At 43.9% G+C, this 12284-nt stretch overlaps 1 protein-coding gene across 1 annotated transcript in view; it reads right to left on the bottom strand.

Annotated features, from left to right (window-relative positions):
- WDR11 (WD repeat domain 11) overlaps window positions 1–10836 on the bottom strand; it is a 41364-nt gene extending 30528 nt beyond the window's left edge. The window contains exons 1-6 of the mRNA XM_054071106.1: window positions 10645–10836; window positions 7953–8064; window positions 4584–4737; window positions 2199–2372; window positions 872–1058; window positions 503–668 (exon numbers count right to left, since the gene is read on the bottom strand). Of these exons, the coding sequence (XP_053927081.1) occupies window positions 503–668; window positions 872–1058; window positions 2199–2372; window positions 4584–4737; window positions 7953–8064; window positions 10645–10730 (879 nt within the window). The 5' untranslated portion in view covers window positions 10731–10836. The remainder of the gene's footprint in view (window positions 1–502; window positions 669–871; window positions 1059–2198; window positions 2373–4583; window positions 4738–7952; window positions 8065–10644) is intronic.
- Between the last annotated feature and the right edge of the window lie 1448 nt (window positions 10837–12284).

Below are 12284 nucleotides of genomic sequence, written 5' to 3' on the forward strand. Positions count from 1 at the left end.
AGAAATGCACGGGCAGTTTTTGATTAAATTGTTTGCTGGTTTGGGTCTGTGTTTTTCTAAACATGAACGTCCTCACGTGCATTCTTTTTAGCTGTCACTTTTAAAGCACAACTACCTATTTTGGTATAAGATCCACAATACCAAGATAATAAAGATGCTACAATGATACCTCGGACCGGACTTTGCTGTCAAATGAAGCAAAGATGCTCACAGAATGAGTATTAAACTCTGCATAAGCACCTTTACCACCAGGGAAGGAAAGGTCCTTTTCCCACAGTGCTATTTCCACGCTAACTTTTCTAACTCTGCAAAATTAAGTGAGTTTGCTGCAACTTCAGAAAATTAAGTCAAGTAACTCTTGGTTCAGCGGACATCTCCCTGGTGAGGTAACTCCCTTTTCACCCTCTAGAAGAAATCAAAACAATGCTCTCTGTGGGTGAGGAACTTAGGTATGATCTTAATAGACTACTGCGATGATAAAAACCAATCTAATTTTCGTTACCTGCAGGAAAGGCACCCCTGTTCTTTCAATTGCAATCACTCCCACTGTCTGGTTCACCTCCAAGTCAAGAATCAGAATCTCCCTGGGGTACAGTAACAGCATGTAGTTTCGTTTGGAAGGCAAATAGGACAACTGAAGGCAGTCGTTGAGTGTTACAGACTCAGCACTGTAAGACATCAGATACACACTTTAACCAAGTTCAGTACCAACAAATACCTCAATTTCAAATTAAAATTAACAGTACAAATTTGCCTACCCTGATGAATTCGCTTCTTTAAAACCAATTCTCTTACAAACTTTAATCTAATTATATCCATACAATATACACATATATAAAACTTCACCTGAGAAGAAATATTTGCCACTTACCTTGGTTTTTCATTACTGATTAAGATTTTCACTTTATCAAGGGCCTTTTTGGCTCCAGTAGCAGCAGCCAGCTTGTTGTGAGAAGGGCTGGAATGTGGACTAGAGATGTAAACTTTCTTCCCTGAGCTGGCAGGAGGTTTGGAAGGAGAGAAGTCAGAGATGAACACTATTCCTTCGCTGGTGAGCACTGTACCAAGAAGAACAGCTTTTATTATAGCAAAATTCAACCTACGATTTGATTGTGGTGTTCTATTTTAATGGAATTTTCGTGGTGAGAAATGCTAATACCTCTAGTAACACTCCATTAGAAAGAAAACTCATAATCCTAGACAACAGGCACCTCGTACTGAAAGAGCTGCAGATGGTCCAGTGCAATTAACTATAGCCACAAAACTCAACATTTCAAAATCACGTCTCCACTAAAAAAAAACACCGTGGGGATTAAGGGCAGAAATCTCTTGCTTCTTCAGTACAGTTATTCTCTCTCATCAACTATTCTCCTTTAAGCTTCACAATGCAAACAGAAAGCATTGCCCACACTGGCTCTACCGTCACTTTTCGTTCTCATGCAGAGCATGGCTCAAAGTCTCACTAACTCACATTATTTATGGTGCAGCATAAAGATTCAGCCAAGCTGTAAAGATGTAGCTAAGATTTTACTATGTGTTTGTAGGAAAAAGAGTTCTTTTTCTAGGTTGAATGGTATGGCAGATAAAAACACCAAGACAACTACAAAGCCTGGAACTGCACTCTCTCATTATAGATGAGGAGTGATCACACTAAATTAAAGAATAAAATGGTGACTCTATTGTTATCCTTAGTTTCCTTCTGCTAAACTGTCAATAAATCGGTACCACATCCTCCTTTACATTTGAACTGCTTCTCATACTGCTGCTCACACTCTGTCTTTAAAAAAAATATCCTTACTGTTGAAAATACCATTTATTCTTGGTCTACTTCTTTCTCTGGAATCTCCATCAGCATCCGTCCTTTAACAGTTTTTTATGTCAGTTTAACAGAGCTATCGATAGTCGACTTCCTCAGCTTCCTATCTACACGCTTTCCACCTTTGTAAAGCCTCAAATCTTTATTTTCAGATCTCTAACTTCTCTACTCATGCCTACTTCTCCTCTTCCTTCACCATGCATCTCATTTTAGACTATTTCACATTGGCCAAAGACTTCCCTGCCTTTGTTTTGAGATTTCTTGGCATTAATGACACTATTCTCTCCGACCCGTTACTTCAATCTCCATAGAAACATTTCAGTTTAACATTTTTCCTTGTCACAAATATTCACATCACGCTATTTAATACGCGCAAACTTACAAGCTAAGCGTGATGGATCAAAGGGGTCAAATGAAAAAGACAAAATGTTTTCAGCATAACTCTTCTTCCAGAGTTTGGTGCCTGTGTCTGCGTTCCACAGGACAATATAGTTTGGTGGATGAACTGCAAGCAGTAAATCTCGAGAAGCATCTTGATTCCACAGCCACTGCATGTCTGACAAAAGAAAGAAGGAGCAACGAACAGCAAAGTCAACTTTCAATAGAAGTTTGATGTATTTTAAAACCATTCTTCTTCTGTAATACCTTGTCTTTAAAAAACTGAGTAGCGACTCAGTAACAAGATGTTTCTATCTCACAATTCTGAGAAACGTGTTTCTATTAATGGCAAGAAATGATGTTTTTAACAAGCAGCAATGCACTGGGTTGCACATGTCCACACGAATGCACGCAACCTATACCCCACCTGAAGACATCAGATCTCCTCAGCCAGTGAAGCCCATCCCAGAACAATACACTGTATGGTACAGAACCACAGGAGAGTCAAAGTGGAAAGAACTATACAGCACCTTAATCAATATCTGGGATGACATCATGAACCAGAGAATCATGGAATGGTTTGGGTTGGAATGGACCTCAAAGCCCATCCAGTTCCACCCCCTGCCACGAGCAGGGGCACCTCCAACTGGATCAGGGGCTCCAAGCCCCATCCAACCTGGCCTTGAACCCCTCCAGGGATGGGGCAGCCACCACTGCTCTGGGCACCCTGGGCCAGGGCGTCAACACCCTCACAGCAAAACATTTCTTCCTAAGATCTCACCTAAATCTTCCTCTCTCTTTCAGCTTAAAATTAACTTTTAAGATAATACCAGTACTGGACCGGGAAACATGCATCTTCTCCACTTGAAGTACTTTATAAACAGAGAGTCTTAAGTTCAAGAGTAAAATGAAACAGATTGTAACCCAATCAAGAACACAAACACAGTGCTTAAATGCTCGGGTCGGTCTGGAGGGCTACGGCTGCCAATCATCACATCTGGGCATCATTAAACATTCAAAATAAATGGACAGAAACAACTACCAACACATTCATTTCTATTTTGCTACACTGCAAGTACAGTAGTGGTTAATTCCTCCTCGGGCAGATGCAGAGTTTGGATCAAATAACAGAGAATGCCTTTCAACAAAGCATGGCTTTCATCCTCAGGGACACAGCAAAGCTCCAGCTGTGACCCTACAAAGCTCTGGCAGGTAACACACAGAGAATCGGCAGAGCACCGTGGTGCTGGATGTCTGCATGTGCACCGTTAGGCTTGTGAAGAACAGCCAGAGGCCTCAGAAACAGAGGGAAAGACTTCCTACTGCTGACCCCAACCATAGGCAAACGCCACCTTATTTACAGCTGCCTTCTATGGTAAAAGTTACACAACATCTTGTCCTTTCTACATTTCATTTCTTATATCTTAATACTGCTATCTGTGCACCTAAAAGCTTCATTGCTCCTATGAATCAGACAGGTGCAAAGATGCTCTGAGAAACCTTCCCTCTCTAGTTACACTGCAGATGTCTGTTATCCTGCCAGCATTTTTGATCAGGAGTAGCTATAGAATGAAAACCTGTATTTCACAATGCATAGGTGCACAATCTAAACTCTTACAGCAACTTAATGCTGTTAAAGTACTACGCCACTGTGCACGACCTTAATGTTCAGGTGCGATGCAAACTGCACTGCATCGCCGATACAAAAGCAGGGAGATGTTCTGGAAAACAGAGGCTTCTGCAAAGACCTTAGTACAGCCTCCAGTACTGAAAGGGGCTCCAGGAAAGCTGGGGAGGGGCTCTGGATCAGGGAGTGCACAGATAGGATGAGGGGGAACAGTTTTAATCTGAAAGAGGGGAGGTTGAGAGGAGATCCTAGGAAGAAATCTTTTTCTGTGAGGGTGGGGAGGCCCTGGCCCAGGTTGCCCAGCGCTGCGGTGGCTGCCCCATCCCTGGAGGGGTTCCAGGCCAGGTTGGATGGGGCTTGGAGTCCCTGATCCAGTGGGAGGTGTCCCTGACCATGGCAGGGGGTTGAAACTGGATGGTTACTGAGGTCCCTTCCCACCCAAACCATTCCATCATTCTATGATTCTACTTGACACTGTCAATATTATTTCAACCAATAATGTTATTAAATACAGATCCAGATTGTCACTTTTTTTTCAGAAGAACTTTTCACAGAAGATAATGAATTAAACTTCACAGCGTCCCTCAGGGAAACAGTAAGTCTGACATTTACACAGAAAACGAGTGGACAAATATAGAGGCCAGGAATCCCAACAGTAAAACTCCATCGCAGAACAGAGCATCGTCTGTCAAACCTAGGTGATGGATTTGTACACAATGCTCCATAAAATAACTCCATACAATCATCACACATTACCATTACCTTGAATTGGTTTTGCATGTTCTTGTATTTCACAACGAGCTGTTCCCGTTGCCACATCCCAGACAATTATTTTTCCCGACACGTCCGCAGAAGCTAAACGTAACGAATACGGAGAGCCAATGTTGTGATGGTAATTTTCTTTAGCCCACTTAACCTGAAGATACAGATGAGACTTGGTCAGAGGAGGCAAACATACATAAAACCACTGTAATTCATATTTTTCAAACGGAAGAAAAAATAATAAACAACAATAGAACAGCACAGTAAGAGTTACTGGTTCATAGCATCCATGTAAGCACCCCTTCAAGCTACCATCAGCTGTGTGAATTTAAGGTATGTTGCAACTGGGCTGCATGACTGCAGGGGTGATATTTTTCAATGACAAATCGGGGATCCTTGCTCCTGAAGGTAAGCACAACAATTCACTAATGTATGCTATGGAGATAAAAAGCTTACTCAAATACTTAAAAGAAACACCTGGCAATGTTTAAGGTTCTGTGGCATCTACAAACCTACACCAAATGATTTCCAAACAACTTAAAGTTGAAACCCTACCATGCAAAATTTATATATATCCTAAAATGCATCATTTTCCTAATCAGTCAAACACAAGTTTATTAGGGTACTGGGGAGGATGGAAAGTTTGTCTTTCATCTACACATTGTCTCATGTCAAGCTATGGCTGACAATCGCTATCTTTTGGGTCATTTTCAGCATGTCACCACACCCAATCTCTACGCACCACTTTCTGGTGTGGGATTTCAAGCTGCACGGGCTTACAAGTTGACAATACTTAGGAAAATGTCTTGAACTGTGAAACACTCTGCAAATCTCTGAGAGTATAAGGAAGCAACACTGACTCCTCCTTTATCTATTCAATAAGGTCTTGTTTTGCTATCTGCTTTAATGGTGAACTTCTGCCCCCCAAGAGAGACTGAAGACGCTAACAGAATAAAGAAACCTTAATATTAAGGTCATAGGAGTTCACCTACCACAAGGAGACGCCGCAGCTAGCGAGCTGTGTGCTGTCACAGCACCTGACAGAGAAAGAGTGAGGCCAAACGCAGCCCTTTTGCAGATATTAAAGCATGACATTAAAAAAACAGAACCACTGCTACGCACCACTGACTTTGCAACAAAAATTACGTTTATAACAGCATTCAGGGCACTGCAGTCACCTTTGCACTACCCCTCTCAGAGGTGTGACCATCTCAAAAGCCTCGCTGAATAAATTCAACAAAAACTACACATGCACAGCAAGGAATCTTCAACAAGCTCCAGCTAGAAACCCAAAGTGTGTTTCTACCTGAATAACAAAGAATTCTTGGGAGACTTTCCTCTACCTGCCCATTTCAAGGCTGCAATTTCTGCTTCCTTGCTGTTAAAACAAATTATCCACAAGGACACCAGCGTGTAGCCATGCAGCTATTAAAAAGGTAATTACAGAAACCTGCAAAGCTGTTTCTTCCTTAGCTAAATATGTATTTCTTTGAAGCAAATTCCAAGTCCGAAAAGCATCATTTTGCAAGGGAGGAGCTGTCACCAAGTTACAAAAATCAAAAAGGAGACCTTTATGTGATCAGTCTCAGCCAGAGCTCAGGAAGCTCTTTAACACTGCAAGCCCTCTTTACTCACTGTAGTCACGTCACTCCAACAAAGCGCCTGCACATGCCCTGATCCTCACCGTACTGGTCACTCTCTCTACCCTGACTTCAAAGCACAGCAGCATTGGTCAGAACCGGGAAAAAGAGGTATCTCACCTGACCTAAAGAACCTTATTATCACTGTTTATTAACATATCAAACAGATACAAATGAAATTTCAACGCTCTTTCTTTTTTTGATGGATCAAAATCTTGTTCCTGTAATTACCTTTTCTTTCAAGTACTATTTGTACTTGTGAATCTTTGTTTCAAGAGTTATCTCTTTGTAGAGGTACCAAAAAAAAAGAATCTGATACAATCCACTCCACACACTCGTCAGTCTCCTACGAACACCCTGTGAACACATGGAATGCTTGTATGGACCAGCTTCCAGTGAAACCATTACCTATTCAAGAGACAGGACAGCCTAAGACCAGGAAGTATTTAAAGAGACAGAGTTCAACAGACTGCAGAAATACTGTGAAACAATAACTTTTTTCTTTGCTTTTTTATGGCACATTGTGGTGTGTTTTGAAATGTTTCAGATCTAAAGGCTGGGGTTTGCGGGGAGAAGATCCCCTGCAGACTGAGTTCACTGGTGTGAACTCCTACTGCAAAGAGTTTAAGTTGGACGGACACAGCTTCTTACAGATCCCCTCAAGCTCATTTACGCTCTTAGCATTTTCAATAAGTCAGTTCAAAAATGAAGATAATTTATTACAGAAGCACACAAAGGTATCTGCCATAATCACAGCCCCATAATAACTTCTCATTCAGCATCTACAAAGCAAAATAGAACTTCTCATCATTCTTTCTCCTCCTCAGTTAGTCATTTTTTTACAGTCTATTTCTGTTAATAAAGCACCACAGTGGGTTTGAACAGCTATAAATCATTTAAAAACCTGTTTTCTACAATATAACACTGCATGCAATTTCCAGAAGGCACATCAAAACCTTTTCTTTTAATACAAAAGCCACCATCATCTCCCCATATAAAACCTTGTTTTCTTCATAAATTACTGACTGCCTTCTAATGTAGCATTTGGGCTAAGGACTATCAACCACTCTATCTACAGCCAATCAGGCCTCTAAACCCTGACTCAACCTGTCCTTCTCCACAGCCAAGGAAACGATGTATCAAAGCAATACATCTGTTCCACTCTTGACCCAAGGCCAAACTCTCTGCAATTTCACCTCGAGGACCTACAAAGGGAAGCACAGGTCCCCTACGCTTAAGCTTAAATTTTAGGCATTTTTTATCACTAAAACAAATGTTCAGTTTTGTCTGCTATTGTTCCTTTTCTATAGGTACAAACAGAAGCAGAAACTTCAAAGTACCTTTCTAGTCAACTGGGGCACTGGTTACCTCCCTCTACAGGAAAGATCAGCGAGGGCATCAACAAAGAGACTCGTGTGATGTTTTGTAATGTGCATTTGAAATTCCATCCTGTTCCAAGCTTTCTTAGAAACATTTCCACGTCCTGTAACACTGCCAAATATTTCTATATATTATATACCTTCCATAAAGCTACATCATCAACCTCAGCTCACTTTTCAGAACGTATGGTTTGGCTGAGCTGGAAAAGAGATATTGCAAAATACAGGTATTTTACAACAGATTTTATGTAAAAATCAAGTGCAATATAATGTTAAGTATTTACAGAGATTTACAAAAATAATATATACATCAGAATCAAGTAGTATACCTTAAAACATGTTCATCTCACCTTAACAACACTAGCTTTGTGTCTTTCCAAAACCTGTAAGGTCTGAGCAGTATTGGCATCCACTATCAGCACCAGAGAGTGACATCCATAGGCAATCAAACCCTGCCAGCCCCTGGAAAAGCGTAAATCATTATCAAACAGGTGAAAAAAAAAGAACAAAAAGCACTGCACATCAAGAATGAGGCTTTTTTTTTATTTTCCTGAGTTGACTGCATGCTTCCAGACACAAACATCAAACATCAAAAAAGATTTAATACCACAAAACTCAGAAGCATTACAAAATGCTGTTGCTGCACAGCCTGCTGAACCATTTGCCACCTCTTTGTGTCCATCTACACCAACCGCCTCTGCAACCATCAGACATCCCATAGGGACGTGGTTTGGTAGGCATGGAGGTGTTGGGCTGATGGTTGAACCTGATGATCTTAGAGGCTTTTCCAACCTTAATGATTCTATGAATATAGAAAATGTATAAGCACACAGATAAGCAATATATTTGCAAATATAGAATTAATTGCATCTCTGCCGGCCTGTCCAACTTCAGGAGAGCCAATGCAGCCACCAATGACAGTTATGAAGTGATGGTGAACACCAAGCAAGTGGGAACAGCCAGAGAAAAAAACCCAAAGTTTCAAATCAAGAAGTCAGAGAACTTCAACATTCATTGCTTTGCAAGCTGACAAACTTAAAGGCCACAGTTTTAAAACGTGCCTTGGTTCAGCTCATTCACTTGCTCTCCCTATGTTTCAGCAGCAGGGGGGACTCATTTTTCAGTACAATGAGTACAAAAAACAATCTATGAACTGGCTTTGTACATCAAGTCTCAAAAAGAACACAAAGTGAGACCAGACGAAGCTGCTCTGATCTCTGCAGCTTGCTGCACGGCTGCCCAGACACCCAAGTGTCATTGCAAGGAGGGACTGGCCTGCACTTATCCACGGCCACGGCACTGGTTTTGGTTTGGCTCAGGAGCTTTGAGTCACAGAACCATACAATGGTTTGGATTGGAAGACACCATAAAGGTCATCCAGTCCAACTCCCCTGCAGTGAGCAGGGACACCTTCCACCCGATCAGGATGCGCAGAGCCCCATCTAACTGGACTTTGAATGTTTCCAGGCATGAGACATTTCCCACCTCCCTGGGCAACCTGGGCCAGTGTTTTACCCCACTTCAGCATGAAAATTTTCTTTCTAATAATTAGTGTGGCCAATAGAGCAAGGGAGGAGATTCTGCCCCTCTGCTCTGATGTCATGAGACCCCACCTGGAGCCCTGTGTCCAATTCTAGAATCCCAACATAAGAAAGAGATGGAAATGTTGGAACAGGTCCAGCAGATGTCCTGAAGACAATGCAAAGGCTGGAGCACCTCTGCTAAGAGGACAGGCTGAAAGAGTTGGGGTTGTTCAGCCCGGAGAAGAGAAGGCTCCAGGAAGACCTTCGAGCAGCTTCTAGGACTGAAAGGGGCTCCAGAAAAACTGGGGAGGGGATCTTGATGCAGGAGAGTGGGGATAGGATGAGGGGAATGGTTTTCAGCTGAAAGAGGGGAGATTGAGAAGATCTTAGAAATCTCTCACTCTAATTTGCAAAGATATAGTTTTAAAAACATCCTCAGCTCCCTTAACATAAACACAAAATAGTGATGGGGAGACAGAGGAAAAAAGGGAAAAAAAAAGAGTCCTCAGTTATTGAAACCCGTGGGCTTTACAGCTCGACATACAAGCCACTGAAAACTGACAACTGTTAGTCATGATCATTTCTTTCACAGCTTGAGACATGGAATAACTGAATTATCTTCTCAAAACCACCTCTAAGCACAGCCACAACGAGACATCCACTTGGTACCACAGAGGCATCAACTCCAGTTTCCATTTCAGACATTCCAAAATGCTGAAAATCAAACCACAATACCCAGTTTTCCCGAGTTAGCGTCCAATATTTATAAAAACTGTACCAAGCCTATTCTGTACATAGCCATTTTAGTCACACTTTGGAAAGAACTGTGTGTAGAACCAACAAGGAATAAAATCCATTCCAAACTATAATGCAACAATACATCAAAAGCTGCCTTCCAGCCACAAGCTGCACCAGGGGAGGTTCAAACTGGACACTAGGAAATAATTTTTCACCAAAAGGGTCATCAACCACTGGAAGGAGGTCATCAACCACAGGCCCAGGGAGGTGGTTGAGTCACAGATCCTACAGGTATTTAAAAGATGGGTAGATGAGGAACTTAAGGATATGGTTTAGTAGCAGACAGGTATGGTTGGACTCAATGATCTCAGAGGTCTATTCCAACCTGGTGATTCTATTGAAAGGGGCTGCAGGAAAGCTGAGGAGGGGCTCCTTATCAAGGATTGCAGGGATAGGACAAAGGGAATGGTTTTCAGCTAAAGGAGGGGAGACTGAGATGAGATCTTGGGAAGAAATGTTTTGCTGTGAGGGTGGGGAGGCCCTGACCCAGGTTGCCCAGAGCAGTGGTGGCTGCCCCATCCCTGGAGGGGTTCCAGGCCAGGTTGGATGGAGCTTGGAGCCCCTGATCCAGCGGGAGGTGTCCCTGCCCGTGGCAGCGGGTGGGGCTGGATGGGCTGTAGGATCCCTGGCAGTCCAGCCCGCGCTGTGATCCAGTGACCCGGACGGTCTGGGGTCGGTGGCGCCAGGTGACCCCGCTGTCCCCCCCCCCGTCCCTTCTCACCACTCGGCCGCGCCGCGGTTGGCCGCGCTCAGGGCGCCGCTCAGGGTGCGCGCCGGCAGCTTGATGTTCACCGTGAAGCGCTGCATGGCCCGGACCGGCCGGGACCCACCACAGCGCCGGAAGCACCGACCGCGTCCCCCCGCTGCCTCCGACCGGATCCCCCCGCGGCCGCGCTCCGCGGTTCCGGGTCTGCGCGGGCCCCGCACGGGGGAGGGACCTTAAAGCCCCGCCCCTGCCCTGGGCAGGGACACCTCCCACTGGCTCAGGGGCTCCAAGTCCCATCCAACCTGGCCTGGAACCCCTCCAGGGATGGGGCAGCCACCACTGCTCTGGGCAACCTGGGTCAGGGAACCACCACCCTCACAGCAAAACATTTCTTCCTGAGATCTCATCTCAATCTCCCCTCTTTCAGCTGAAAACCATTTCCCCTCGTCCCATCCCTGCACTCCCTGATCCAGAGCCCCTCCCCAGCTTTCCTGGAGCCCCTTTCGGTGCTGGAAGCTGCTCTGAGGCGGTATGTTGGGCATTCCAGAACTGGACACAGGGTTTGTTAAGGGGAATGAGAAAACATAAGTATACCCCTGTAGGACTCAGACACTGCTGATAGTTGTGCGGGAGCACACGCGATTGCTGAGAGCAGCAGCATCCACGACCCATCTCAGTTGCAGCTTTGTAATTGCTCATTTTTCAGAAACAAAAATCACGTTTAGGGGTGTAACACAGTGCTTTGCTTTGGATCAGGGCTCTTTGGTGAACCTCACTGCTCTGTTTTTAAAAGTGTGCTGGAAAATGCTCTGATGTCTTTGATATGTTGATAGCTGTAGGTGGAGGACCAAAGCCTTGCAGGTAAACGGAAGCAAAAATAAGAAGTTCTGGGAAAAATCTGGAAATATGGGGAAAAATAAGCAAACTTGCTTTCCTTGTTTCTCAGCAGTGAGGACCTGTAACGTCTCTCTAGCTGTGCCATGATTGGTTTTTCCTCTGGAGTAATTATAAATTGATCACAGGCAGGAAGAAAAGATGAGTTTTGGAACACAAGGTGTAAGTGCACCCATGTTCCCCATCAACTAGATTTGGGATTTGTCTCCTTTCCAGTTTAAATCAAGCGAAAGATAATCACCTAGGAAGCAGTTGGTAAGAATCAGAAACTCTTGCAGCAGCTCAGCAGAACAGAATTAGAAACTATGCAATCTAAATATTGGCAGCAGAACAAAATATCCGGCTTTGTGACAGAGACAGTAATTCTACACAGCTGCTGGAATTTAAATACTATATAAAACCTTTAAAAATCAGCTTCTGAAGTGAGTTCACTGATGGTGCTTTGCAGGCTCCGTCTCAGGTTGGTGTGCAGGGGAAGGAGACCGGAGCGTCCTGGAGGAAGGAACAGCAAACGGCCTTTGAGGTTTGCTTAAAGATGACTCTGGCAAAGGCTCTGACAGCAAACCAGCGTGGTGGACAACGCCACAGGTCACTGGCTAGGGGAAGCTGTGCAGTTTGGATGGCCTCCACCTCAGCCTAGAGCTTCCTCACAGGGGGAGGAGGAGGAGCAGGCACTGAGCTTTTCTCTCTGGTGACCAGTGACAGCACCGGAGGGAATCATAGAATCATAGAATCACCAGGTTGGAAAAGACTACCAGGAT

This window comes from Cuculus canorus, chromosome 7 (assembly GCF_017976375.1).
Source record: "Cuculus canorus isolate bCucCan1 chromosome 7, bCucCan1.pri, whole genome shotgun sequence".
NCBI lineage: Eukaryota > Metazoa > Chordata > Aves > Cuculiformes > Cuculidae > Cuculus > Cuculus canorus.